The sequence below is a fragment of the Mobula birostris genome, chromosome 6 (genome assembly GCF_030028105.1).
Source record: "Mobula birostris isolate sMobBir1 chromosome 6, sMobBir1.hap1, whole genome shotgun sequence".
In the NCBI taxonomy this organism is placed as follows: domain Eukaryota; kingdom Metazoa; phylum Chordata; class Chondrichthyes; order Myliobatiformes; family Myliobatidae; genus Mobula; species Mobula birostris.
The window spans coordinates 93,967,399-93,994,335 of record NC_092375.1 but is presented as its reverse complement, the minus strand read 5'-3'; the positions used below and the strand labels follow the sequence as shown (position 1 = coordinate 93,994,335).

The window sequence follows — 26,937 nt, the reverse complement described above, 5'->3', positions numbered from 1 at the left end:
CCCAGTCTCCCGAATTATCCAGAATTTATCCATCTCCTGTTCTAAATCCTTAACACACCCTGGAAGAAACTGCAGCTGGAGACACTTCTTGCAGGTGAAGTCATCAGGGACACAGGACATTCTGCAGAGCCTCATTTCACTATCCTGCCCGACATTCCCAGTGCACTTACGATGCATTAAGACCGTAAGCCACTAGAGCACAATTAGGCCATTTGGTCCATTGAGTTTGTTCTGCTATTTAATCATGTCTGATACATTTCCCTCTCCACCCCATTCTCCAACCTCCCCGTATTCTTTCACACCCTCACATATCAAGAATCTATTAACCTCCCCCTTAAATACACTCAATGACCTGGCCTACACAGCTGCCTGTGGCAATGAATTCCACAGATTCACCACCCTCTGGCATTTCTGTTCAACGTGGACATCCTGCTATTCAGAAATTGTGTCCTCATGTCCTACACTCCCCCTCTACAGGAAACATCCTCTCCACATCCACTCTATCTATGCCTTCAGAGATCCCCCCTCATTCTTTTAAATTCCAATGAATACAGGTCCAGAGGCATCAATCCCGGATCATCTTCATGAACCTCCTTTGAACCGTCTCCCATGTCAGCACACCCTTTCATAGATAAGGGGCCCAAAGTACTCCAAGTGAGGCCTCACCAGGGCTTCACAAAGCCTCATAAAATGAGTGCTAACATTGCACTTGCCTTCCTCACTACCAGCTCAAACTGCAACTTAACCTTTAGGAAATCCTGCACAAGGACTCTCAAGTGCATTCACACCGATGAGTTTTGAAATTTCACCCCATACAGAAAATAGTCTACACTTTTATTCCTTCTACCAAAGTGCATGACCTTACACTTCCCGACACTACATTCCATCGGCCACTTATTAGCCTGTTTTCCTCTGTCTCAGTCCTTCTGCAACCTTCCTGCTTCCCTGCTTCCTTCTATCCTACTCAGACCCCGAGATATTCCCAAACCCAGGTCTTCCAAAGCTTCTAGCACTAAGTAAGGGACATCTGAAAGAGGGCCTTCGGCTACACTCTCCTGCCAGACTCACCTCTTCACTGAAGCCAGGATCACCTTCCTTCTCAGTTTCCTTGTCACAGGACATTTCCAAGCAGCCACTATCAGATCTCTGGCAGCCCACTGCAGCATCAGGGAGGTCACTCAAGCACTGCATTCATGAAGAATGGACGATGGTGTTGAACAGGTAGCCTCTCAGCTGCATTGTCAGCTTCCAGGAGGCTGTCTACTCCTGTGGAAAGCCAGCGACTTCCTTCAATAGCTGGGACTTCTTTTCTCAATGAGAAGGACGTCTGCTCTCACAATATGTGAGCTGTTACGGATTATGAAAAAAGTTTTCTCATGGCAAACTCCATGTTTCCTGGCACATAGTTGACTTTATCTCCCTAAGGGAGTCAGCACTTCTGACTATTTCAACAGGCACTACTGGGACAGAACCTGGGGTACAAAGATTACCCTCTGTGGCTCCACACACCACAATGATGCAGCTAGAGCCATGACACTACCAGAAGTGCAGAGAAAGACGAGAGTTTACTGCCCGCATCAGTCTGAGGATGACATGGGACGGAGAGATCAGATTCTGCAGCCTCATCATTGCCATGTTTAGACACAGTCAGGCAGGAAATGGTGGAAACACTCAGTGGGTCAGGCAGTAAATGATGGGATATTCAGTGGGCCAGGCAGTAAATGATGGAAACACTCAGTGGGCCAGGCAGTAAATGATGGAAACACTCAGTGGGCCAAGCAGGAAATAATGGGACATTCAGTGGGCCAGGGAGTGTGGTGAAGATAGAAAGGGAGTTATTGCTTCAGCTTGATGATTGTTTATGGTAACACAGTGACCACTGCCAGAGCTGCTGCCTCATTGTGCCAGTGAGCCAAACTTGATCTTGATCTTGAGCTCAGACGTTGTCAGTGTGGAGTTTGCTCATCCTCCCTGTGACACTGTTGCTTCCCCTGGGGTGTTCCAGTATTTTTGCACTTCTCAAGCCCTTGCAATTGGGTCACTAGGTTGTCTGGCCACTGTAAATTGCCCTAAATTTGTCGGTGAGTGGTTGAAACCAAGAGAAATTATGGAAATGTGGGTAAAATAAAATAACATTTTTGCACATAGAGAGAACAAAAAATCCAACATGGAGCTCCTGCAGGATTGAACCCGAGCTTCCTGTTGCCTCTTGCCTGCCCACTCTGACCCCCTGCACCATTATTCTGAAGCCCAGTACGAGGCTGAGGGTGAACACCTTATCTTCAGTCTGGGTGCATTGCACCTGCCTGGACTCTGTACAGAATTCACCACCTTTCCACTGTATCAAACAATTTCTGCTGTCATCATTTTGGCTCCTGTTTTCAATTCTAATTTTACATTCTGACCTGTTGGACATGTCCTACAGTCTTGCTATTTACAACACATTAACCAACAAAGAAGCTTACTGTCCTGGTAAATGCCGCATTAACCCACTTGGACTCATCCTATCAAAGATATGCCCATTGTTCTACCCACCTCCCCTCATGACAACTAACTTGTTTCTTTTTTGCTGACGGCACTACATTGATTGGTCTTATCTCAAACATTAACGAGGTGGCCTATAGGAATGAAGTTATCTCTCTGACTCAGTGGTGTCAAAGGAACAACTTCTTCCTCAATGTTGCGGAAACAAAGGAGCTGGTTGTGGGTTACAGGAGGAATGGAGACAGGCGAACCCCTATTGACATCAGTGGATCTGAGGTTGAAGTTCCTTGGCATCCACATCACTGAGGACCTCACTTGGTCTGTACACATCAGCTGTGTGGTGAAAAGTGCACAACAATGCCTCTTTCACCTCAGATGGTTGAGGAAGTTTGGTATGGATCCGTAAATCCTAAGAACTTTCTACAGGGGCACAATTGAGAGCATCCTAACTGTCTGCATCACTGGTATGGGAACTGTACCTCCTTTAATCACAGGACTCTGCAGAGAGTGGTGTGGACAGCCCAGCACATCTGTAGTTGTGAACTTCCCACAATTCAGGACATTTACAAGGACAGGTGTGTAAAAAGGGCCCGTAGGATCATTGGGGGCCCAAACTATCCCAATCACAATCTATTCCAGCTGCTACCATCCCGGAAGTGGTACCGCAGAATAAAAGCCAGGACCAACAGTCTCTGGGACAGCTTCTTTCACCAGGCCACCAAACTGATGAACTCACACTGATCTGAGTGTACTCGATATTACATTGACTGTTCTATTTATTATAAATTATTATAAGTTACTGTGATTACACATTGTACATTTAGATGCAGACGTAATGCATGGATTTTTACTCACGCATGTGAATGATGTAAGAAATAAAGTCAATTCAGTTCAATTCTTTCCCAGTTTTGACAGCAAGTGTTAGCTGTTTATCTCCAGAGATGCTGAAGGATTTACTGAGTATTTCCTGTCTTTTCTGTTGATATTGTATAAATGTGTTCCTGATGGTTCACAGAGGCTCAGCAGGCCAAAAGGCCGGTTTCATTGATGCATTACACCACAACAGAGATTTTCGAAAGACCATCCCAAGTTTAGGACAGAAGTGGAGAAATACATTTCACTCTGCTGATAATCATCCAGCAGTTTGTGAAATGTTCTGAAAGCATACCTGTATAGATGACCCAGAACTCCTCCTGGAAAGAAGAGAAGAAAATAGTTTGTGTAAATTCCCTTAAAACAACACCAACATGAAGTACAGTCAAAAGATAAAGAGATATTTAAATCAACTCCCAAAAAGTGGAGTTGGGTCGTGGCAGAAGTTACACTGTAAAAATCTATATTAGTAATCAAGCTTGCCCTAAAGTGGCTGTTTCACAAGAGAGGTCTGAGGTGTTGGTTGCTGGTGTACTCAATGTGATGCAATATCATTACAGCTTAAAGATTAAAGTTGTTCTACCCTTGGTCACAGCTGACTGGGCTTTCAAGACCAGACAAAGCCAGCAACAGGGACTAGAAGCCAATGAAGTCGGTCTCCCTTTCCTCCTTCGCCTCTGGGTGGCTGTGCAGTAGGTGAAAGCTCTTGGAAGCAGGGGAGACGAGGCATCAACTATGGAGGGGTCAAGGGGAAACATACAGAAATGGTGACACAGGACGAGGGGAGTGGAACAGAGGGTGGGTTCAAGTACACTGGGTGTCGTTGAGTGAAAGGGTTCAGGTGCACTGGGTGAGGGAGAGTGAAAGGATTCAGATACACTGGGTGATGGAGAGTGAATGGGTTCAGATACACTGGGTGTGGGAGAGTGAAGGGGTTCAGATACACTGGGTGTCGTTGAGTGAAGGGGTTCAGGTGCACTGGGTGAGGGAGAGTGAAAGGATTCAGATACACTGGGTGATGGAGAGTGAATGGGTTCAGATACACTGGGTGTGGGAGAGTGAAGGGGTTCAGGTACACTGGGTGTGGGAGAGTGGAGGGGTTCAGGTACACTGGGTGAGGGAGGGTGAAGGGGTTCAGATACACTGGGTGTCGTTGAGTGAAGGGGTTCAGGTGCAGTGGGTGAGGGAGAATGAAGGGGTTTAGGGTCACTGGGTGAGGGAGAGTGAAGGGTTCAGATACACTGGGTGAGGGAGGGTGAAGGAGTTCAGGGTCACTGGTTGAGGGAGAGTGAAGGGGTTCAGGGTCACTAGGTGAAGGAGAGTGAAGGGGTTCAGGTACACTGGGTGAGGGAGGGTGAAGGGGTTCAGGTACACTGGGTGAGGGAGAGTGAAGGGTTCAGATACACTGGGTGAGGGAGGGTGAAGGGGTTCAGGGTCACTGGGTGAGGGAGAGTGAAGGGATCAGGTGCACTGGGTGAGGGAGGGTGAAGGGGTTCAGGGTCACTAGGTGAAGGAGAGTGAAGGTGTTAGGTACACTGGGTGAGGGAGAGTGAAGGGGTTCAGGTACAGTCGGTGTGGGAGAGTGAAGGGGTTCAGATACACTGGGTGAGGGAGAATGAAGGGGTTCAGGTACACTTGGAGTGGGAGAGTGAAGGGGTTCAGGTACACTGGGTGATGGAGAGTGAATGGGTTCAGATACACTGGGTGAGGGAGAGTGAAGGGGTTCCGGTACACTGGGTGTGGGAGAGTGATGGGGTTCAGGTACACTGGGTGAGGGAGAGTGAAGGGGTTCAGATACACTGGGTGAGGAAAAGTGAAGGGGTTCGGAGACACTGGGTGAGGGAGAGTGAAGAGGTTCAGATACACTGGGTGAGGAAGAGTGAAGGGGTTCAGATACACTGGGTGAGGGAGAGTGAAGGGGTTCAGGTACACTGGGTGTGGGAGAGTGAAGGGGTTCGGATACACTGGGTGTGGGAGGGTGAGGGGGTTTAGGTACACTAGGTGTGGGAGAGTGAAAGGGTTCAGGTACACTGGGTGAGGGAGAGTGAAGGGGTTCAGGTACACTGGGTGTGGGAGAGTGAAGGGGTTCAGGTACACTGGGTGAGGGAGAGTGAAGGGATCAGGTGCACTGGGTGAGGGAGGGTGAAGGGGTTCAGGGTCACTAGGTGAAGGAGAGTGAAGGTGTTAGGTACACTGGGTGAGGGAGAGTGAAGGGGTTCAGGTACAGTCGGTGAGGGAGAGTGAAGGGGTTCGGATACACTGGGTGATGGAGAGTGAAGGGGTTCAGATACACTGGGTGTGGGAGAGTGAAGGGGTTCAGATCGACTGGGTGATGGAGAGTGAATGGGTTCAGATACACTGGGTGTGGGAGAATGAAGGGGTTCAGGTACACTTGGAGTGGGAGAGTGAGGGGTTCAGGTACACTGGGTGTGGGAGAATGAAGGGGTTCAGGTACACTGGGTGTGGGAGAATGAAGGGGTTCAGGTACACTTGGGGTGGGAGAGTGAAGGGGTTCAGGTACACTGGGTGATGGAGAGTGAATGGGTTCAGATACACTGGGTGAGGGAGAGTGAAGGGGTTCCGGTACACTGGGTGTGGGAGAGTGAAGGGGTTCAGGTACACTGGGTGAGGGAGAGTGAAGGGGTTCAGATACACTGGGTGAGGAAAAGTGAAGGGGTTCGGAGACACTGGGTGAGGGAGAGTGAAGAGGTTCAGATACACTGGGTGAGGAAGAGTGAAGGGGTTCAGATACACTGGGTGAGGGAGAGTGAAGGGGTTCAGGTACACTGGGTGAGGGAGAGTGAAGGGGTTCAGGTACACTGTGTGTGGGAGAGTTAGGGGGTTTAGGTACACTAGGTGTGGGAGAGTGAATGGGTTCAGGTACACTGGGTGAGGGAGAGTGAAGGGGTTCAGATACACTGGGTGAGGGAGAATGAAGGGGTTCAGATACACTGGGTGAGGGAGAATGAAGGGGTTCAGGTACACTTGGAGTGGGAGAGTGAAGGGGTTCAGGTACACTGGGTGATGGAGAGTGAATGGGTTCAGATACACTGGGTGAGGGAGAGTGAAGGGGTTCCGGTACACTGGGTGTGGGAGAGTGAAGGGGTTCAGGTACACTGGGTGAGGGAGAGTGAAGGGGTTCAGATACACTGGGTGAGGAAGAGTGAAGGGGTTCAGATACACTGGGTGAGGGAGAGTGAAGGGGTTCAGGTACACTGGGTGTGGGAGAGTGAAGGGGTTCGGATACACTGGGTGTGGGAGGGTGAGGGGGTTTAGGTACACTAGGTGTGGGAGAGTGAAAGGGTTCAGGTACACTGGGTGAGGGAGAGTGAAGGGGTTCAGGTACACTGGGTGTGGGAGAGTGAAGGGGTTCAGGTACACTGGGTGAGGGAGAGTGAAGGGGTTCAGGTACACTGGGTGAGGGAGAGTGAAGGGGTTCAGATACACTGGGTGTGGGAGAGTGAAGGGGTTCAGGTACACTGGGTGAGGGAGAGTGAAGGGGTTCAGGTACACAGGGTGAGGGAGGGTGAAGGGGTTCAGGTACACTGGCAGTGGGAGAGTGAAGGGGTTCGGATACACTGGGTGAGGGAGTGTGAAGGAGTTCAGGTACACTGGGTGAGGGAGGGTGAAGGGGTTCAGGTACACTGGGTGAGGGAGGGTGAAGGGGTTCAGGTACACTGGGTGAGGGAGCGTGAAGGGGTTCAGGTACACTGGGAGTGGGAGGGTGAAGGGGTTCAGGTACACTGTGTGAGGGAAGGTGAAGGGGTTCAGGTACACTGTGTGAGGGAAGGTGAAGGGGTTCAGGTACACTGGGTGAAGGAGAGTGAAGGGGTTCAGGTACACTGGGTGAGGGAGAGTGAAGGGGTTCAGGTACACTGGGTGAGGGAGGGTGAAGGGGTTCAGGTACACTGGCAGTGGGAGAGTGAAGGGGTTCGGATACACTGGGTGTGGGAGAGTGAAGGGGTTCAGGTACACTGGGTGTGGGAGAGTGGAGAGGTTCAGGTACACTGGGTGAGGGAGGGTGAAGGGGTTCAGGTACACTGGGTGAGGGAGGGTGAAGGGGTTCAGGTACACTGGGAGCCAGAGAGTGCAGGGGTTCAGATATACTGGGTGAGGGAGGGTGAAGGGGTTCAGGTACACTGGGTGAGGGAGAGTGAAGGGGTTCAGGTACACTGGGAGTGGGAGGGTGAAGGGGTTCAGGTACACTGTGTGAGGGAAGGTGAAGGGGTTCAGGTACACTGTGTGAGGGAAGGTGAAGGGGTTCAGGTACACTGGGAGTGGGAGAGTGAAGGGGTTCAGGTACACTGGGTGTGGGAGAGTGAAGGGGTTCAGGTACACTGAGTGAGGGAGGGTGAAGGGGTTCATGTACACTGGGTGAAGGAGAGTGAAGGGGTTCAGGTACACTGGGTGAGGGAGGGTGAAGGGGTTCAGGTACACTGGCAGTGGGAGAGTGAAGGGGTTCGGATACACTGGGTGTGGGAGAGTGGTGAGGTTCAGGTACACTGGGTGAGGGAGGGTGAAGGGGTTCAGGTACACTGGGTGAGGGAGGGTGAAGGGGTTCAGGTACACTGGGAGCCAGAGAGTGCAGGGGTTCAGATATACTGGGTGAGGGAGGGTGAAGGGGTTCAGGTACACTGGGTGAGGGAGAGTGAAGGGGTTCAGGTACACTGGGAGCCAGAGAATGCAGGGGTTCAGATATACTGGGTGAGGGAGGGTGAAGGGGTTCAGGTACACTGGGTGAGGGAGAGTGAAGGGGTTCAGGTACACTGGGAGTGGGAGGGTGAAGGTGTTCAGGTACACTGGGAGCCAGAGAGTGAAGGGGTTCAGGTACACTGGGTGAGGGAGAGTGAAGGGGTTCAGGTACACTGGGAGCCAGAGAGTGCAGGGGTTCAGATATACTGGGTGAGGGAGGGTGAAGGGGTTCAGGTACACTGGGTGAGGGAGAGTGAAGGGGTTCAGGTACACTGGGAGTGGGAGGGTGAAGGTGTTCAGGTACACTGGGAGCCAGAGAGTGAAGGGGTTCAGGTACACTGTGTGAGGGAAGGTGAAGGGGTTCAGGTACACTGGGAGTGGGAGAGTGAAGGGGTTCAGGAGCACCTTGTTTGAGGTGTTGTAAGGAATTTGGATTGCAGAGCAGTGTAATTTTATGAAGTTGTTTAGATTGGTGAATGATTTATGTGTTAAAAATAACTGAGAGAGTAAGAAAGAAGTCACAGTGAAGGTTAGAGATAGATAGGCATGGGATTCCAACTGGATGGAATTCAGGGTAAAACATCTCTGATTGGGGTACCTTGACGAGATATGTTTCCTACCTCTCCCTAATTTTCACAAAAAATATGCTCGCTGACAGATAGACGTGTTAGTTTTGCATGCTTTCATCTAACAATTTTATTAATTCATATTCATCCCCTGTGCCCAGTGAGGTTCTTCAAATGGATCTTACCAATCTCGATTCATTTTCAAACACTTCTCTTGCTTCTTCACGTGTGCATTGTTCCTCGAAACATTCTCGCTCAGCCAAACCTGTTTTCAGTTCTTCAAATAGTGTATTAGCTCGCTGTCTTCTGTGCAATAGACTTTTAGCTTCCCCCTCCTGCAGGAAGACTGGCGTGACAGATTGCAATCAGCATGTCAGCATACTCATCCAACACCGCTCCTCAGATATTCCTGTGTGCACAACACTGAGACCGATTAAACCAACGTGTCCGATTGTTCGTACTCCGGTTATGATTTTAACATCATTGCTTCTTTCTTTGGTCAACACTCAGTTTGCTAATTGAATAATGTGGGTGAGATGAGGATGACACTCCTTCAGTTTGGAGTAAAGTTTGATCCCAAATCAACTTAATATTAATCGATGAAATATCCCATTGTCTTAAAATGGGGGCATTAATATTTCATGCAGTTAATGAGGCAACAGTGAAACAAGCCCCATGCAAAAGCACACTCACACTTTAAAGGTACAAACAACCAGCTGGAGGAACTCAGTGATTCGTGGGAGGAAAGAACTGTCGAAATTTTAGCTCAAAACTCTGCATCAGGACTATTACCCACACCTCACGGATACTGCTCCTCCAGCAGATTGTGTGTTGCTCCAGATTCCAGGCCTGTTGTCTGTTGTGCCTACACTCTTGGAAGGTTTGGCATATATCAGAACCAGCAAACCTGTGCTCTGTCAATGTTGATTCTATGGCCTTCCACCAGTATGGCTGCTTCTCCTTCAGATACCCAAGCATTCACTTCTGATCCTCACATAGAATCATGGAGTTGGCAGGGACAGAAACAGATCCCTCAGCCCACCACATCCTCGCTGACCATCAAGATGCTAAACCCATCTATCAGCCTTGTGTTCCACAAGATATTTCTTAAATGCTTTGAGAGTCTCTGATTTCACCACCCCTTAGGCAGGTTGTCTCATTTCCCAATCACCCTCAAAGTGAAAACATTCTTCATGATCCCCGCTAAATCTCCTATTCGTACCTTAAAACTATGATCTTGAATTTTAGACGCCTCTGCTGGGGGGAGATTTCTCTGTCTCTCAAAATTTGGATACCTTAATGCATCATCCATTCCAAGGCCAATAAATCAAGCCCATCCAATCTCACCTATTTCTTGTCCTAATTGTAGTCTTTCTTGTAAAAAAACTGTGTGTAATTAGTGTTAAAATTAAACTGCTTATTTGATGCTATGTGCCTGGGATGCAGCTGCAAGTAAGATTTTCTTTGTACCTGTGTACACATGTATTTGTGCATGTGACAATAAACTCAACTTGACTCAATAGACAATAGGTGCAGGAGTAGGCCATTTGGCCCTTCGAGCCAGCACCGCCATTCACTGTGATCATGCCTGATCATCCAGAATCAGTACCCTATTCCTGCCTTCTCCCCACATCCCTTGACTCCGCTATCTTTAAGAGCTCTGTCTAACTCTTTCTTGAAAGAATCCAGAGAATTGGCCTCCACTGCCTTCTGAGGCAGAGCATCCCACAGATCCACAACGCGCTGTGTCAAAAAGTTCTTCCTCAACTCTGTTCTAAATGGTCTACCCCTTTTTCTTAAACTGTGGCCTTTGGTTCTGGACTCCCCTAACATCGGGAACATGTTTCCTGCCTCTAGTGTGTCCAACTCATAACTGATAAACTTCGGGCAACATCGTGGTGAATCCCCCCACTGTGTGGTGACACCAAATACACACAATACTTGAGCTTTGCTCTAGCCAAAGTTTTAAAAAGTTGTACAATTCTCTCCATGCTTATATTTTCTATGCCCCAGTTAATGAAGCCAAGGAACCCGAGTGCCCTAATCACAGCATCACAGCATCGCCCCTTCCCTAATTCATGTACACATTGATTCCCCAATTCATGCACACACATTGATTGCTAATTCATGCATACATTGATTTTCTAATCCATGCACACATTGATTCCCCAATTCATGAAGACACATTGATTATCCAATTAATGCACAGACTTTGATTCTCCCATTCATGCACACACATTGATTCCCCAATTCATGCACATGTTGATTCCTCAGTTCATGCACACACAATGATTCCCCAATTCATGCACACACATTGATTCTCCAATTCATGCACACATATTCATTCCCCAATTCATGCACATGATGATTCCCCAATTCATGCACAAACAATGATTCCCCAATTCATGCACTCACATGAATCCCCAATTCATGCACATGTTGATTCCTCAGTTCATGCACAAACAATGATTCCCCAATTCATGCACACATTGATTCCCTAATTCATGTACACATTGATTCCCTAATTCATGTACACACATTGATTCCCCAATTTATGCACATACATTGATTTCACTATGTGAGTGTTGATTTTGCTGAATACATGTTGAAGATGGGGGACTGGGAGTAGAGCAGACTCCTGTGATTCTCTCTCAAGATTGCCACACCTGAGACAGTTGAGGCCAGCTCGTGACCGCGCAAACCCATACCCGGTAAGGGGGACTTTAGCCCATGGCCCCTGTGAACCTCACAGGGCAGAATAAAGAGGAGGAATGTGGGTGGAATAGTACAATAGGACTCTCGAAGACAACAGAGATCAGGGAGTTCTCTGCCAAGAACTGGTGGGATGGGGGGGATAGGGGGCGGGGGTCATGGTGATTGAGGATATGTATTGGGAGGGCGTTACCAGAGTGAGTTCATCTAATCGGGGGATTAGTACTTTAGGGGGCTCTCATCCCAACATCCTGAGAATGCCATTCGCTCCCCATGAGAGTAATAAATCCCTATGTGATCAGGTGGCAGTGGCAGTCATTGAGTGAGACTTAAAGCCCTGTGCAGAGTGGAAACCAGTAGAGAAAGGGACCAGAGCGGGCTCTAGTTATGGGTTTATACAGCGATACTGATAACCTGCCAGAAGATTCTGAACAAATTGCTGCCACAGTAGGGCAGTTGGTTACGACAGCAGCTCCCCACCTGAAAGGGGACCTGTCGTTGGGGGGACTTACCTGTCACTCGGCTGTATTATAGACCCATTAACGTGGTGATACCTTTCTTATTTCTCAGTTCCACCCGTAAAGCCTTGCTAGATGAGTTCTCCAGTCTATCCTGACTGAACACTGCCATGACATCTCTTATCCCTTCAGCTCTGTCTCATCTAAAACAACAGAACCCTGGAATACTGAGCGGCCTGTCCTGTCCCTCCTGCAACCAAGTCTCACCAATGGCCACTGTGATGGGATCCAGGAGTGCCCCTATTAACTGTTTGAAGAGAGACAGAGAGAGACATGCATCATTGATGGTTTGTTTTGAAAGGAGAGAGAGAGAGAGAGACGAAGATTAACGGTTGGACTGTCACTTTAAGGCATTGGAAGTAACTTTGGATTTCTACTGAGTTTGGAGCTGGAGACAGCACTGAGCAGCTTATAAGTTGCTATAGTGACTGAAGGCGGTGTTACTTAATGGACACTCGATGTTGTGATTTTCAGCAGGTTGTTGATATTTCTTCAAGGACAGTTGCCTGCTTGTGCACTCCTTTACAGACAAAGGAAGGAGGGACTCTTTGAATGACAGGTGATGCTCAGCCTGGTGAAATAAATGGGAGGTCAGATGATACAGACCTCAGACACGTGATCTGGACACTGAATGAGCATTGTTGTGCCCGCAAAGAAATTGGGTTTTGGAGGATCGATCAGGCGGATCAATTCCAAATTGCAATTCCAATGTAGGAGAAGGGGTTGACTGGTGGGGAGTTGTCTATATGTCCACCCTTGCCGGGGTGATAGCTCCACCAGAGGAAAACCGGTCCCCCTGGTTAAAGTCACAGTCGGTGCCTTGTAAAGGATTTCGGAGGACAACGAGAAGATCGACAGCATCAGCTCACCTGAAGACTCAACTCACTCTCTCTCTCTCTCTCTCTCTCTCTCTCTCTCCATCACCACTCAACCAAATACCACGAACTGAACTGAACTTTACTCAACATGGTAAGACTGTATCTTTTTACCCCTAGACTTAAAGAAGCTTGTTTTTCATACATATATATTCCACACTTACTTTTATATATAATTATTGCTTGATTTATAATTATTGTTTGATTTATCTACATTTATATTACTGTATTGCGTAGTTACCAATAAATATTATTAGTTTATAGCAATACTGGACTCCAAAGTGGTTTCTATTTCTGCTGGTTTCTTTATCCCCGTCACGGTGTACATGACAGCCACAATGTCATAATTCCAGGTGTTGATCCAAGCCCTGAGCTCAACCGTCTTTCCCACGATACTCCTGGCATTGAAATATATGCAGCTCAGAACATTAGTCACAATTTACTCAACCGTTGAGTCCTGACTTTGCTGAAGGACGTAACACCGTCTGTCTCCATAACCTCTCCACTGATTATTCTGGCACTCTGATTCCCCGTGCAACTCAAGTTTAACCCCCGCCCCACGCCATGCGGCACTAGTGCCTGTGAGAGTGTGTTAACGGTCCTATGGATGGCGTATGAGCATGCAAAAGCACTCCAAAGTGTTGGACCGCTGGGTCTGTATGAGGGTGCCGACACACGCCATTGAAGGGCTGTCGCACCGCTGGGTCTGTTTCAGGGTGCCGACACACGCCACTGAAGGGCTGTCGCAGAAAACAGTGAAGAACAGGACTGTTGGAGGAACTTGTCCAGCTTCCCGAGTTTGGGGGAAAGCTGGGAGGGACAGCCCATTCCAGCCAACCTCTCCCCATTGTATGGGAATGGCCTTAAAGGCTCTGAGACTCGGTAACCTGCTGTGGTGTAGTGTTTTAGGGGCTGGTACTTCCCGGGCAATGATTTGTCTAATCCCAAGGTGCTGACTCTGAGAGTAATCCCTCTGTCAGGCGATACCATGAGCACAGTTCCAAACAGTCAGTGTGTGCGTACAGGAGCGTTACCCCGAGTCGCCTGTGTCGACACCAACTGGGGCCTTGAAGATGGGCACTCCCTGAACCCTAAACGCTACCTACTGGGTATGCAGCACCTGGGCCCCCCCGTAGCTTTCTGTGGGACAGTACGGCTGCTGCTATCAGCACCTCAATAGCCCGAACAAGCACTCTGCCCATGAGAGTGACATGGTAGGAAGCATCCCACAGAGGTAGAAAGCCTCTCCCCTGTACGATACATCCAGGCTGTCCTGGGAAATCACACGCATTACCTCTGTCATGCCAACTCCATAATTACTGTACTCTGGGGGTAGTTAGTGGCCTTGGGGGTCATTGAGAGGCTGGTGGATGACAGTATTACACTGGTGGGTTGATAATTCTGGGTCTTGAGTATTATAGTGGAGTGCCCTCGGGGGTTACACCAGCCTGCAGGTTGAGTGTCACGGTGTTAAGGCTTTCGAGCGCTGGGGCGTTGCAGTGAGGGCCTCGACTGACCTGCTCAGCAAAAGGTGGCGACCAGCCGGTGTGAGGAACGTTGAAGCCCCTTCCACCAGCTTCCATTCAGCCGGTGATGTCACGCCCCGAGGGTTAATCTGGAGCGTGGTAAGCGCGTGGTCTCCTCTCAGTTGGGCGGTCGGTGTGGAAACGGTAAACAGCTGGGGTTTGGCTCAGTAAGTGTTAACTTCGGACGCTCAGTTTAGATAAGAGTTTATCATGAAGGGTTATTAAATGGTTAGCGCTGCAGCCTTGTAACTGAGGATGCTTCGGTAAATACTTGTTTGGTTGAGTGTTTCACTGTTTCATAAATAAAGAGTTAATGTGCTATTCGCAATGAGCGTCTTCTGTTCCACTTAGCGAATCGGCGAATCTGTTTCCCTGTAGGGGACACTCGCCACAGCTCACTCCACATGCCACACCCCATCAGTTCCTTGTCCTCGCTCAGCATGTTATAATCTCAGCTCTGTCTTTTACTAAATCATGCTTCATTCATCTGTGAGGAATACAGCAGGTCGGGCAGTATTTATTGACGGAACTGATCTACCCCCTCCCCCAACTACTCACCTGGATTCTAGCATCTGCAAAATCTCTTGTGCCTTCGTTCATCTTTTTACATCTGGTTCTTTACCAAAAATTATTAGTTCCCTCTGGGTTTGCTACATATCTGTTTGGATACACACATCCAAGTTATTTCTAAACATTGGAAAGACCAGTCAGCAATTAATCTGGCTCCTCTCACTGCCCTGTAATTTTGTCTGTTGAGAATCATCTACCCCTTTGAAATTCCCTTTAAAATCTGCTTCTAGAACACTCTGTGGAAGAAGCTTCCAGATCACAACTGATGTGTGCAGCTACCTCAGAGCTCCAGGGACCCACCTTCACCACGACTAGTGAAGTTTGCATAGTCTCCATGTGACCATGTTCCAGCTGGATGGGCTGCCAGAGGAAGTGTTTGAGGCAGGTACAATAGCAACTTTCAAAAGACACTAGGACAAGTACATGGCTAGTTAAGCTTCAGAGCGATATGGGTCAAACACAAACAACAGTCATGGTCCAGTCCGTGAAGTCCACGTTCCGGTTCTATAGACAATAGACAGTAGGTGCAGGAGTAGGCCATTCAGCCCTTTGAGCCAGCACCACCATTCACCGTGATCATAGCTGATCATCCACAATCAGTACCTTTTCCTGCCTTCTCCCCATATCCCTTCACTCCGCTATCTTTATACTTATACTTTATACTTTATTGTCACCAAACAATTGATACTGGAACATATAATCATCACAGCGATATTTGATTCTGCGCTTCCCACTCTCTGGATTACAAATATTAAATATTAAAAATAGTGAAAAATAGTAAATAATAAAAATTTAAATTATAAATCATAAAAAGAAAATAGAAAAATGGAAAGTAAGGTAGTGCAAAAAAAACGAGAGGCAGGTCCGGATATTTGGAGGGTACGGCCCAGATCCGGGTCAGAATCCATTCAACAGTCTTAGCACAGTTGCAAAGAAGCTGTTCCCAAATCCGGCCGTACGAGTCTTCAAGCTCCTGAGCCTTCTCTCGGAGGGAAGAGGGAAGAAAAGTGTGATGGCTGGGTGGGTCGTGTCCTTGATTATCCTGGCAACACTGCTCCGACAGCATGCGGTGTAAAGTGAGTCCACGGACGGAAGATTGGTTTGTGTGATGTGCTGTGCCGTGTTCACGATCTTCTGCAGCTTCTTTCCGTCTTCGACAGGACAACTTCCATACCAGGTTGTGATGCACCCTAGAAGAATGCTTTCTACAGTGCATCTATAAAAATTAGTGAGGGTTTTAGGGGACAGGCCAAATTTCTTTAGTTTTCTCAGGAAGTAAAGTTGCTGGTGGGCCTTCTTGGCAGTGAACTCTGCTTGGTTGGACCAAGTCAGGTTATTTGTGATATTGACCCCGAGGAACTTAAAGCTTTTGACCTGTTCCACTTGCGCACCACCGATGTAAATTGGGTCGTGCGGTCCGCTACTCCTTCTGAAGTCAACAACCAATTCCTTCGTCTTGCTGACATTGAGGGATAGGTTATTGTCTTCGCACCATGTCACCAGGTTCTTAATTTCCTCTCTGTACTCAAACTCATCATTACCTGAGATATGGCTGACAATTATTGTGTCATCAGCAAACTTATATATTGAGTTTGATGGAAACTTGGCTACACAATCATGGGTGTACAGTGAGTACAGCAGGGGGCTGAGTACACAGCCTCGTGGGGCACCGGTGCTCAGAGTGATTGTAGAGGAGAGCTTGTCCCCTATTTTTACAGCCTGGGTCCTGCCTGTGAGGAAGTTGAAGATCCAGCTGCAGATCTGCATGCTAAGGCCCAGGTTCCGGAGCTTAGGAATCAGTTTATTTGGAATGATGGTATTAAAGGCAGAGCTGTAGTCACTGAAAAGGAGCCTTACGTATGCATCTTGATTCTCCAGGTGTTCTAAGGAGGAATGTAGGGCCAGAGAGATGGCATCTGCCGTTGACCTGTTGCTCCGGTAAGTGAATTACAAAGCGTCGAGGTTGACCGGTAGGCTGTAGTTGATGTGTGCCATAACCAATCTCTCGAAGCACTTCATAGCAATTGATGTCAGAGCCACAGGTCGATAGTCATTCAGGCATGCCACCTTGCTCTTCTTCGGCACTGGGATTATCGTGGCCTTCTTAAAACACGAGGGGATCTTAGACTGAAGCAAGGAGCAGTTGAAGATATCAGCAAACACTCCAGCTAGCTCGCTTGCACAGGGCCGGAGAACCCATCCTGGGATGCCACCTGGGCCCGTCGCCTTCCTTGGATTTATCTTCAGGAAGGCCCTTCTTACGTTCTCCTCGGTGACGATGAATCTCGATGCCACCAGGTCCGGTTCATCCGGAGAGAGCAGAACGCTCCTCTTCTGTTCGAATCTTGCGTAGAATACGTTAAGTTCGTCAGGAAGAGAAGCGCCACAGTTATTGATATTCCCAGCCTTTTCTTTGTGCCCAGTAATCTCATTTAGACCCTGCCACAGTTTACTGGCATCTCTCTAGTTAGCCTGGGCTTCCAACTTGGCTCGATATTGCCTCTTGTCACCCTTAATGGTTTTCTGGAGTTCACGCCTGGATTCCGTGTAGCGACTGGTATCCCCGGACCTAAAGCCCGCAGCCCTAGCCTTCAAAAGGGACTTGACCTCATAATTCATCCAAGGTTTCCAGTTAGGGAATACCTGGATCGTCTTGCGAGACACACAGTTCTCCGTGCATTTCCAAATAAAGTCCGTGACAGCTTAGGCGTACTCATTGAGGTTAGCTGCCGAGTCCTTGAATACTAACCAGTCCACCGATTCAAAGCAGTCACGGAGGACCTCATCCGTTTCCTCCGTCCAACGCAACACTACTTTTGACACCGTGACCTCCCGCTTCAGTTTCTGTCTTGGTGAAACAGAATACACAGCAGTTCTGCATCTCCCTGCAGTAGGTGAGTCTCCATTTAAGATCATCCACCTTGTTCTCTATGGCTTGCACATTAGCTAATAGGATGGTGGGCATAGGGACCCTGAAGCCCTTCAGCTTCAATCTGACCAGCTGCCCAGCTCTTTTCCCACACTTCCTCAGTAAATAGTGCATCTTTCCAGGTTTCCATCGATGCAGTGTGTTGTTGGCAGCTCTTTGAGGTTGGTGGATGCGTCCCGCGGGGATCGATCAGCGGGTCGCGTCGTCGGATGCTCCGGGTCGGGCTGAGTAAGGGGAGAGGCTCCACTGCCACTTCCAGCTGCCGGGGGCCCGGGCTGTCGATTGAGTCGGGCCCCGAAGTCGACACTTAATCCCAGATGGCCGGGCTCCTGGCTGAAACAAGTCCTTAAGCCAAGTCATGGTTGCGGAGACCTCCACTCCAGTCGAGCCTCAGGCTCGATTTCCAAGGTCGGTGGCGGAGGCCTCACTTCTGGCAGCTGTGGATGGCCACCAACGGGGCTTTACACTGGTTGCACCGGGGAAGCATCTGGGGCACTTTGAGTTCTCCGCCATCACTTCTGTGTGGTCGTCTGTTTCGGAGAGGTTGCTGGTTGGAATGGGCCGTGTCTCCAAGCGCTCCAGCACGGTAGCAGACCGCGGGTCTCCAGGAACGTGGTCGGCCTCGCTGGTCGGGTCCCGGTGCGGTCCGGAGTTTAAGAAGCAGTTCTGGCGTGGTGGTCTCCAGCTGGGTCAGCAGCTTCGCCAGGGTGTTGTTGATCTTGATCTTGCTAGATTGGAGGTTTAGAAGGGTTTCTCGGGTACAGGATAGTGGAGAGGGCAGTTTGCTTGGGAGAGCACGGGCAAAGTCGCCATTTACCGGCACCATCTTTCTCTTCTTTTCTACCGTTCCGTCCCACAACCTCACTTCGGAAAATCGGACTATCAGACCTTCCTCCTCCTCCTCCCGGATTACAAACAGAAACTGAAGCGGGAGGTCACGGTGGGGTCAAAAGTAGTGTCGCGTTGGACGGAGGAAATGGATGAGGTCCTCCGTGACTGCTTTGAATCGGTGGACTGGTTAGTATTCAAGGACTCGGCAGCTAACCTCAATGAGTATGCCTCAGCTGTCACAGACTTTATTTGGAAATACACGGAGGACTGTGTGTCCCACAACCTGCATCTGGAGCCTTGCCCTGCAACCTTGTCAAGTTCTACCACCGGAGCAAGACCGGAGCCTTGCCATGTCAAGATAGGAACTGTCTCTATGTCCATGCCTTTGCTAGGTAGGTCCGGCCATTTGTCACTACCTAGTGTTGGGAACTGTCTCTATGTCCACGCCTTCGCTAGGTAGGTCTGGCCATTTGCCACTACCTAGTGTTGCGAACTGCCTTGTCGTGTTCAGTATTCTGTGTAGAGCCCCAGCCCCAAGTCCTGTTCCCAAGGAGGGTTTCCGGCTCTGTGTTCTATGTCCCTGTGTTCCTGTCTCTCAAGTCCAAGGCTCCATGTTCCCATGCTCTAGACCAGCGGTCCCCAACCACCAGGCTAGGGACCAGTACCGGGCCGCAAAGCATGTGCTACTGGGCCGCGAGGAAACGATATGAGTCAGCTGCACCTTTCCTCATTCCTTGTCACGCACTGTTGAACTTGAACATAGGGTTGCCAACTGTTCCGTATTTGCTGGGACATCCCGTATATTGCGCTAAATTGGTTTGTCCCATACGGGACCGCCCTTGTCCTGCATTTCCCCCGCTAAGGTAGAGTGTTCCTATGAAACCTTTCATGCCGAAATGGCATAAAGCGAAGAAGCAATTACCATTAATTTATATGGGAAAAATTTTTGAGTGTTCCCAGACCCAAAAAATAACCTACCAAATCATGCCAAATAACACATAAAACCTAAAATAACACTAACATACAGTAAAATCAGGAATGAAATGATAAATACACAGCCTGTATAAAGTAGAAATAATGTATGTACAGCGTAGTCGGGAAGATTAACCCAAAACCAATTTGTGGGGGAGAAAATCGGCACATACGCACAGGCGCACGTCACTCATGCGCACACAGGTGCCCGCGCAAGGCTTCATGGTTATGGTAGTCTTTCTCGGGGTAAACACAAGTGTCCCATCAACACACACAAAAAGTGCTGGTGAACGCAGCAGGCCAGGCAGTATCTGTAGGAAGAAGTACAGTCGACGTTTCGGGCCGGGACTCTTCGTCAGGATTTGACTACTACTTTTGTCCCTTATTTGGGAGTGAGAAAGTTGGCAACCCTAATCATAAAAGGCATGTTGAGGTGAGTTTAACCCTACTTGAACACCCCCCGCACCCCCCCCCCACGTCGGCCGGTCCGCAAGAATATTGTCAATATTTAACTGGTCCACGGTGCAGAAAAGGTTGGGGACCCCTGCTCTAGACCAAGGCTCTGTGTTCCTGTCCTCCCCAAGACCAAGGCTCTGTGTTCTGCGTTCCTGTCATCCCAAGTCCAAGGTTCCTAGGTTCCTGTCGTCCCAAGTCCAAGGCTCGGCTGTTCCTGAGTACCAAGTCAAGGCTTCGTGTTCTCGTCCTGTCTATATGCCTCATCCTCTCCATGTGCTTCGTCCTGTGCTGGAGTTCCCTCATCCTGTATTGGAGTTCCCTTGTCTTCCCCAAGAGTCTCTCATTCTGTCCTGTAGCCTTGCTTAGTCCTGTCTCCCAAGACCACGTCATGTCTTCGCCTAATTCTGGAGTTCGAGCCCGAGTCAAGACCCAGGTTCTAGATCCTTGTCCAGTCTCTAGCTCGGAGTCCGAACCCAAGCCTCATCATGTCCTCGCCTCGAGGAACCCAAGCCATGAAGAATCCAAGGCATGTCCAGTCCTGTAGTCATGTCATGTCCTTGCCTAGTTCCGGGGTCCTAACCCGAGTCAAGACCCAGGTTCTGGTTCTTGTCCTGTCTCCGGCTCAGAGTCCAAACCCAGGCTCCTAGTTCCCAGTTCCTTGTCCTGGTCCCGCTTGCCTAGCCAATGTCCTAGCCCAAGTCTGTGTTCTTGCCCTAGCTCTCTAGTCAAGTCCTGTTCCTAGTACTTTAGTGTCTGGGTCTTACATTTGGGTCCTCTCATCGCACCCCACTCTGCCATGACAACAAGTCAGACTAGCTTTGATGGACATCATGATCAGCATGGATGATTTAGGCTGAAGGGTCTGTTTCTGTGCTATACAACTATGCTCTATGGCAGGGTTTCGCAACCGGGGTTCTGCGAGAGGTTGCTAGGGGGTCCGTGAGGGATCGTGATTTTCAGGAAACAGTTTTTTGAATGTTGACCGATGCTCGTGCTCGCAGTGGTGATTAGTGACCAAGCAGTTCTGTGAGCAAACACCTATCAGTTCTTTAGTGAAACTGACTCAGATTTTCTGCTGAAGGAAATCGATCAGGTTGCCTGGTTAAATCCAGTGAATCAACCAGTCACCTGAATTCCCTCATTTGCAACCCTCTGAAAGTTCCAGAATTTGCTTCTGTTTGCCGGGCCTAACCTGATCATATATTTACAACCACTTCCTCTGGTCCCTATTTACAGTTGCAGGACTCGTCACTGTTGAAACTTTCTGATGGTACAGATGCAAGTGTATTCCTAGGGCTTGCAATGTGTCCTCTGTGTGTTGGGTGAGCAAACTACTCATCAAAATCTTACTGGTGTCCACTTCCATCATCACTACAATCTTCTCTTCCTCGGTCTAATTATTTTAGACCATAAGATATAGAAGGCCATTTGGCCTATTGAGTCTGCTCTATCATTTCATCATGGCTGATCCAATTTTTCGCTCAGCCCCAATCTCCTGCCTTCGCTCTGTCCAATCAAGAATCTGTCAAGAATATACATAAAGGAAGTGGCTTCCACAGCTGCATTTGGCAAAGAATTCCACAGATTTACTACCCTCTGGCTAAAGAAATTCCTCCTCATCTCCATTCTAAAAGGATGCCCCTCTATTTTGAGGCTGTGACCTCTGGTCTAAACTCTTCCACGGTAGGGAACATCCTCTCCACATCCAGTCAATCAAGGCCTTTCACTATTCAGTAGGTTTCAATGAGATCATCCCAAATTCTTCTGAATTCTGGTGAATATAGGTTCAGAGCCATCAGACGCTCTTCACATGACAAGTCATTCAATCCTGAATCATTTTCGTCAGGCGCCTTTGAACACTCTCCAGTTTCAGCACATTCTTTCTAAGATAAACCTGCTTACAATACTCTAAGTGAGGCCTCACCAGTGCTTTATAAAGTATCAACATCACCTCCTTGCTTTTATATTCTAGTCCTATTGAAATGAATGCTAACATTGTATTTGCCTTCCTTACCACAGACCCAACCTACTAATTAACCTTCAGAAAATCCTGCACAAGGACTCCCATGTCCATTTGTATCAGAGATTTCTGTATTTTCTCTCCATTTAGAAACCCTTTCATTTCTTCTACCTAAATGCATGACCATACACTTTACGACACTGCCTTTTCTTTGTTCATTCTCCTAATTTGTCTAAGTCCTTCTGTAGCCTCTCTACTTCCTCTTCATTTCCTCAAAACTACCTGCCCCTCCACCCATCTTCATATCGTCTGCAAACAAAGCCATCAATTCCATCATCCAAATCATTGACATATAACATAAAAAGGATCGGTCCCAACACAGACCCCACTAATCACTGGCAGATAATCAGAAAAGGCTCCCTTTATTCCCTCTCTTTGCCTCCTGCCAATCAGCCACTGCTTTATCCATACTAGAATCTTTCTTGTAACGTCATGGGCTCATAGCTTGTTAAGCAGCCTCAAGTTTGGCACTTTGTCAAAGGCCTTCTGACAATCCAAATACACAACATAACCGATTCTCCTTTATCTATCCTGTTTGTTACTTCTTCAAAGAATTCTAACAGATTTGTCAGGTAAGATTTTCCCTTGAGAAAATCAGCTGACTATGGCTTATTAGTCCTTGAATATATCATTCACGCTTTGGAACACTGAAGGACTGAACCCATTTATCAAATCCACCACAACCGCTACCTGCCATTACCCAAGGCACCCAGCTGTCCATTGACATAAACACCACAATGGGTTTGAGTTTGATCCTGGTCTTGGGTCCTGCCTGGTGGAGTTCTCTGTTTCTCCCAGATGATCCAGCTCCATCGCAATACTTGTTAGCTGGTAGGTTATAGCCCCTGATGTGGGGGGATTGTAGGAGAGTTGACAGATATGTAAATGCATTACAGTACAGGGAATGGGTTCCATGAAATGTCTTCCTGTGTTTTAGGGAAACTGAACCTTCACACTGGGTCACTGCCCTGATTGGCCCCCAAGCAGCAACACCCCTGACTCAAGACCTTTGTAGCATCGCTGACTCTCTGGTGCTGCTATTTACTCCAGTAAATAACACTGGTAAAGCTGGCAACAGAGCATCCTTTTTTGAAGGCAGTGACTCCGGCCTAACTGCAGTGTCTGTGACAATGCATCAAAGCTCATACCATATAATATAGCCAGTTCTAAGTACACACAATCTGCACTACATAGGGAAGTATTTGTCAATTATTGAAACATTCCTTTTTCAGAACAATCCTATACCTTTAGTACAAATGGAAAAAACAATCTTCATATCTATCCCATCTCCACCACAATCATCTTCTGTAGGCTTCTCACTTATAAAGAAAGAAATGAACTGTTTACTCTTTCCCACTGTGAATGAGACACCTTAAAAAGGAGGCAGAAAATTCATCAAATGTGTTACAGCAACATAGTGAACAGGGACTTGGCAAAGGGTTAACATTAATTGGCAGGCTTTGAGTAATTAACATACCTGCGGACTGTGTCAGGCAGAACAGCTGGAGGACCCAGGAAACCAGTACACTGGCATAGAAAGAAGCCATTTTCAGGTTAATGATGACAGATCTCTTCAGTCAGAGAACAAAAACAAACAGAAATCTTGTGGGCAAAGTACAGCCTTTGCTCGAATGAACACTGACCTCAGAGCCATTAAACCCAAGTCAGAGATGACAAGGCAACTCAGCCTTTTGATACTAATTTTCCTTACCCAGTCTACATTTGCGTAGCAAAGGAGCCCACAGGCTCTCTGGTCATAAAGATTAAAATTGACCTTTTAGCTCCTCTCTTGCTGTCCAATTCAAGATATCACCAGAAAGTGGTGATTTTTTTATGTGCAGCTCTGAAGGGAATCATCAAATATTCCAATTTAGGACTAGTAGAGCTGAAATCCAGCACTGCTTTGGGTACTTCAGTAAGCAACATTGTTTTAAGACATTTAAAAAAATCTGTCAATCCTCAAAATTGTCGGAGTCTGGACTACAGACTCGAGTCGTAAGTGTAGTTACCCTTTAAGAAAAAGGAAACGAGGAAAGTGTGCTGGTCTGCAAGTAAGATTGAAATGCACAGTCCTTAGACCATCACTCCCTACTATTCTGCTGGTGAATGTACAGGCTCTGGAAAATACAACTGAAGACCTCAGAGCAAGATTGCAGTACCAGAGTGACATCAGGGATGGCTGTGTACGTTGCTTCATGGAAACATGGCTCACACTCACCATTTAGGATGCAGCATTGCAGCCCAAGGGCTTCACCATCCACTGCAAGGACAGGACAGTGAAGTCTTTTAAAGGTAGAGGAGAAGAAATGTGTTTCATGATAAACTCACTGTGGTGCACTGATGTGGCAGTTCTGTCTCAGTCCTGCTCACCCGACCTATCTAGCAGTCACATGTCGTCCATTTACCTGCTGGGAGAGTTTTCTGCCATAATGCTGGTGGCTGTGTATATTCCACTCCTGGCCAATATCAGGTAGGCACTGAAGGAGCTGAGCATAATGATCAGCAGCTATGAAACTGTGTACCCTAATGCCTACGTTACCATTACAGGGGATTTCAACCAGGCCAGTCTCTGATCAACTACCACCAACATATCGCCTCCAGAACTAGAGGAGACAACTCACTAGAACACTGTTACACCATCATCAAGAACACATACTCTGCCATCCTACTTCAACGTTTCAGAATGTCCGATCACCTGGGTGTACTTTTACATCTGGCGGAGACTGAGAACTACAGCACCAATGATGAGGACCACAAAATTATGGTCATGGGTGGCAGAGGAACACTACAGAACTACTTTGAATTGATGGACTGGACAATAATCAGTGACTCATCTTCAAATCTGAATGAATATGCTATTGTGTCACTGACTTCATCAAGATCTGTGTGGATGAGTGTGTGCACTACCTTCAAGAATATACCGGACGTACTGAAACCAAAAGCCAAGGATGCACCTGGAGATTCATAGTCTCCTGAGGGCTAGATCTGTGGCATTCAAGACTGGTGATGCAGAACTACACAAGAAGTCCAGGTGCAATTATGAAAGGCTACTTTAAGTGCAATAAAAAACAATTCTGGTTGGATTTAGAAATGGAATTGGATGCACAGCAGCTCTGACAGGGTTTGAGGGCCATTACTTCCCTCAGTACGAAGCCTAACATCATGAATGACTGTGCTGCTTCACTCCCAGATGAGCTCAGTGCTTTTTGTGCATAAACACAAGAAAATCTGCAGATGCTGGAAATCCAAAGCAACACACACAAAATGCTGGGGGAACTCTGCAAGTCAGGCAGCATCTGTGGAAATGAATGGATAATCAATGTTTCAGCCGAAACCCTTCTTCAGGACGTGCACGCTTTGAAAGGGAGAATAAAACTACAGCTGTGCAAATCCCTGCAGCATCTGGTTACCCTGTGATGTCTGTCTCAGAAGCCTTATAAGAGGGAGAACCCTTACAAGACATCACATTCCACTGGTGTACTTGGTAAGGCTCTGAAAACCTGCGCCAACAAACTGGTGGGAGTGTTCAGGGACATCCTGAATCTCTCACTGCTGCAGTCGGAGGTTCCCAGTTGCTTCAGAAGAGTGCCATCAGTGTTCTAATGGATAGTGAACGCATGTACATAATCTCATTAATTTTCCCTCCTTTGCACTGCTTAATTTCATAAATATATATATAGTTCTTATTATAATTGATAGCGTTTTTATTTATGTTTTCCACTGTATGGCTGCCTGAAAACAACAAATTTCACAACATATGCTAGCGGCATAAAACCTGATTTTGATTCAATTCCCTTGGAAAGATTCAAGATTGTTTAGTGATAATTCCAGTACACAAGAGTAACGGAGAATGAAATAATTGTTACTCCAGGTCAAATGCAGGACCACAAAAAAGATGTTTTTAATGGATTGATTGGATGTCCATAATGTGATGCTAGGCGGTACATAATGTGCCGAACAGAAAATGATAAAGCAGCTTCACTGCTTGGGGAAAGAACTGTTTTTGAGTCTGGTGGTCCTGGCACGGATGCTACATAGACTCCTCCCTGATGGGAGTAGGACAAACAGTCCATGAGCAGGGTGGGTGGGATATTTCATGATGTTACTGTCACTTTTCTGGCATCTTTCTGTATATATTTCATTGATAGTGGGGAGGTTGGTGCTGGAGATACGTTGGGCAGTGTGACGACCCGTTGAAGAGCCTTCCTGTCCACCACAGTGCAGTTTCCGTACCATGCAGTGATACAGCTTGTCAGGATGTCCGCTACTGTGTATCTGTAGAACAACATGAGTATAGTTCAAAGTTTAAATTAAACTTATTGTCAAAGGACATATATGAATATTTGGATAAGCATGGACTGATTATGATAGCCAGCATGGTTTTGTTAATGGTAGGTCATGTATAACCAATCTTATAGAGTTTTTTGAGGAAGTCTCTAGGAAGGTTGACGAAGGCGAGGCAGTGGATGTTGTCTACATGGACTTTAGGGAAGGATTTGACAAGATCCCATATGGAAGGTTGGTCGAGAAAATCCAGTCACTTGGCATTCAAGATGATGTTGTAAATTGGAATAGAAATTGGCTTTGTGGGAGAAGCCAGAGAGTGGTAGTCGATGGTTGCCCCTCTGACTGGAGGCCTGTGACTAGTGATGTGCTGCTGGGATCAGTGCTGGGTCCTTTGTTGTTTTTTCATTTCTATCAATGATCTGGTTAATAATGTTGTAAACTGGATCAGCAAATTTGTGGATGACACCAAGATTGGAGTTGCAGTGCATTGAGGAAGACTGTGAAAGTTTACAGTGGGATCTTGCTGTTATGTCTCCCCGCTGGCTGGGAAACGGAGACATGTCCTTCTCCCTCATTAGGGAGAGAGAGAAAGAGTGTTGTATACCAGGTGAAATGTGAAGTCTTTG

General features: G+C 47.7%; 1 protein-coding gene across 1 annotated transcript in view; it reads right to left on the bottom strand.

Moving 5' to 3' along the window:
* LOC140199209 (coagulation factor VII-like) overlaps positions 1-23,591 on the bottom strand; it is a 51,647-nt gene extending 28,056 nt beyond the window's left edge. Inside the window, exons 1-3 of the mRNA XM_072260890.1 lie at positions 23,502-23,591; positions 8,801-8,961; positions 3,653-3,677 (exon numbers count right to left, since the gene is read on the bottom strand). Of these exons, the coding sequence (XP_072116991.1) occupies positions 3,653-3,677; positions 8,801-8,961; positions 23,502-23,571 (256 nt within the window). The 5' untranslated portion in view covers positions 23,572-23,591. The remainder of the gene's footprint in view (positions 1-3,652; positions 3,678-8,800; positions 8,962-23,501) is intronic.
* Positions 23,592-26,937: the final 3,346 nt, after the last annotated feature.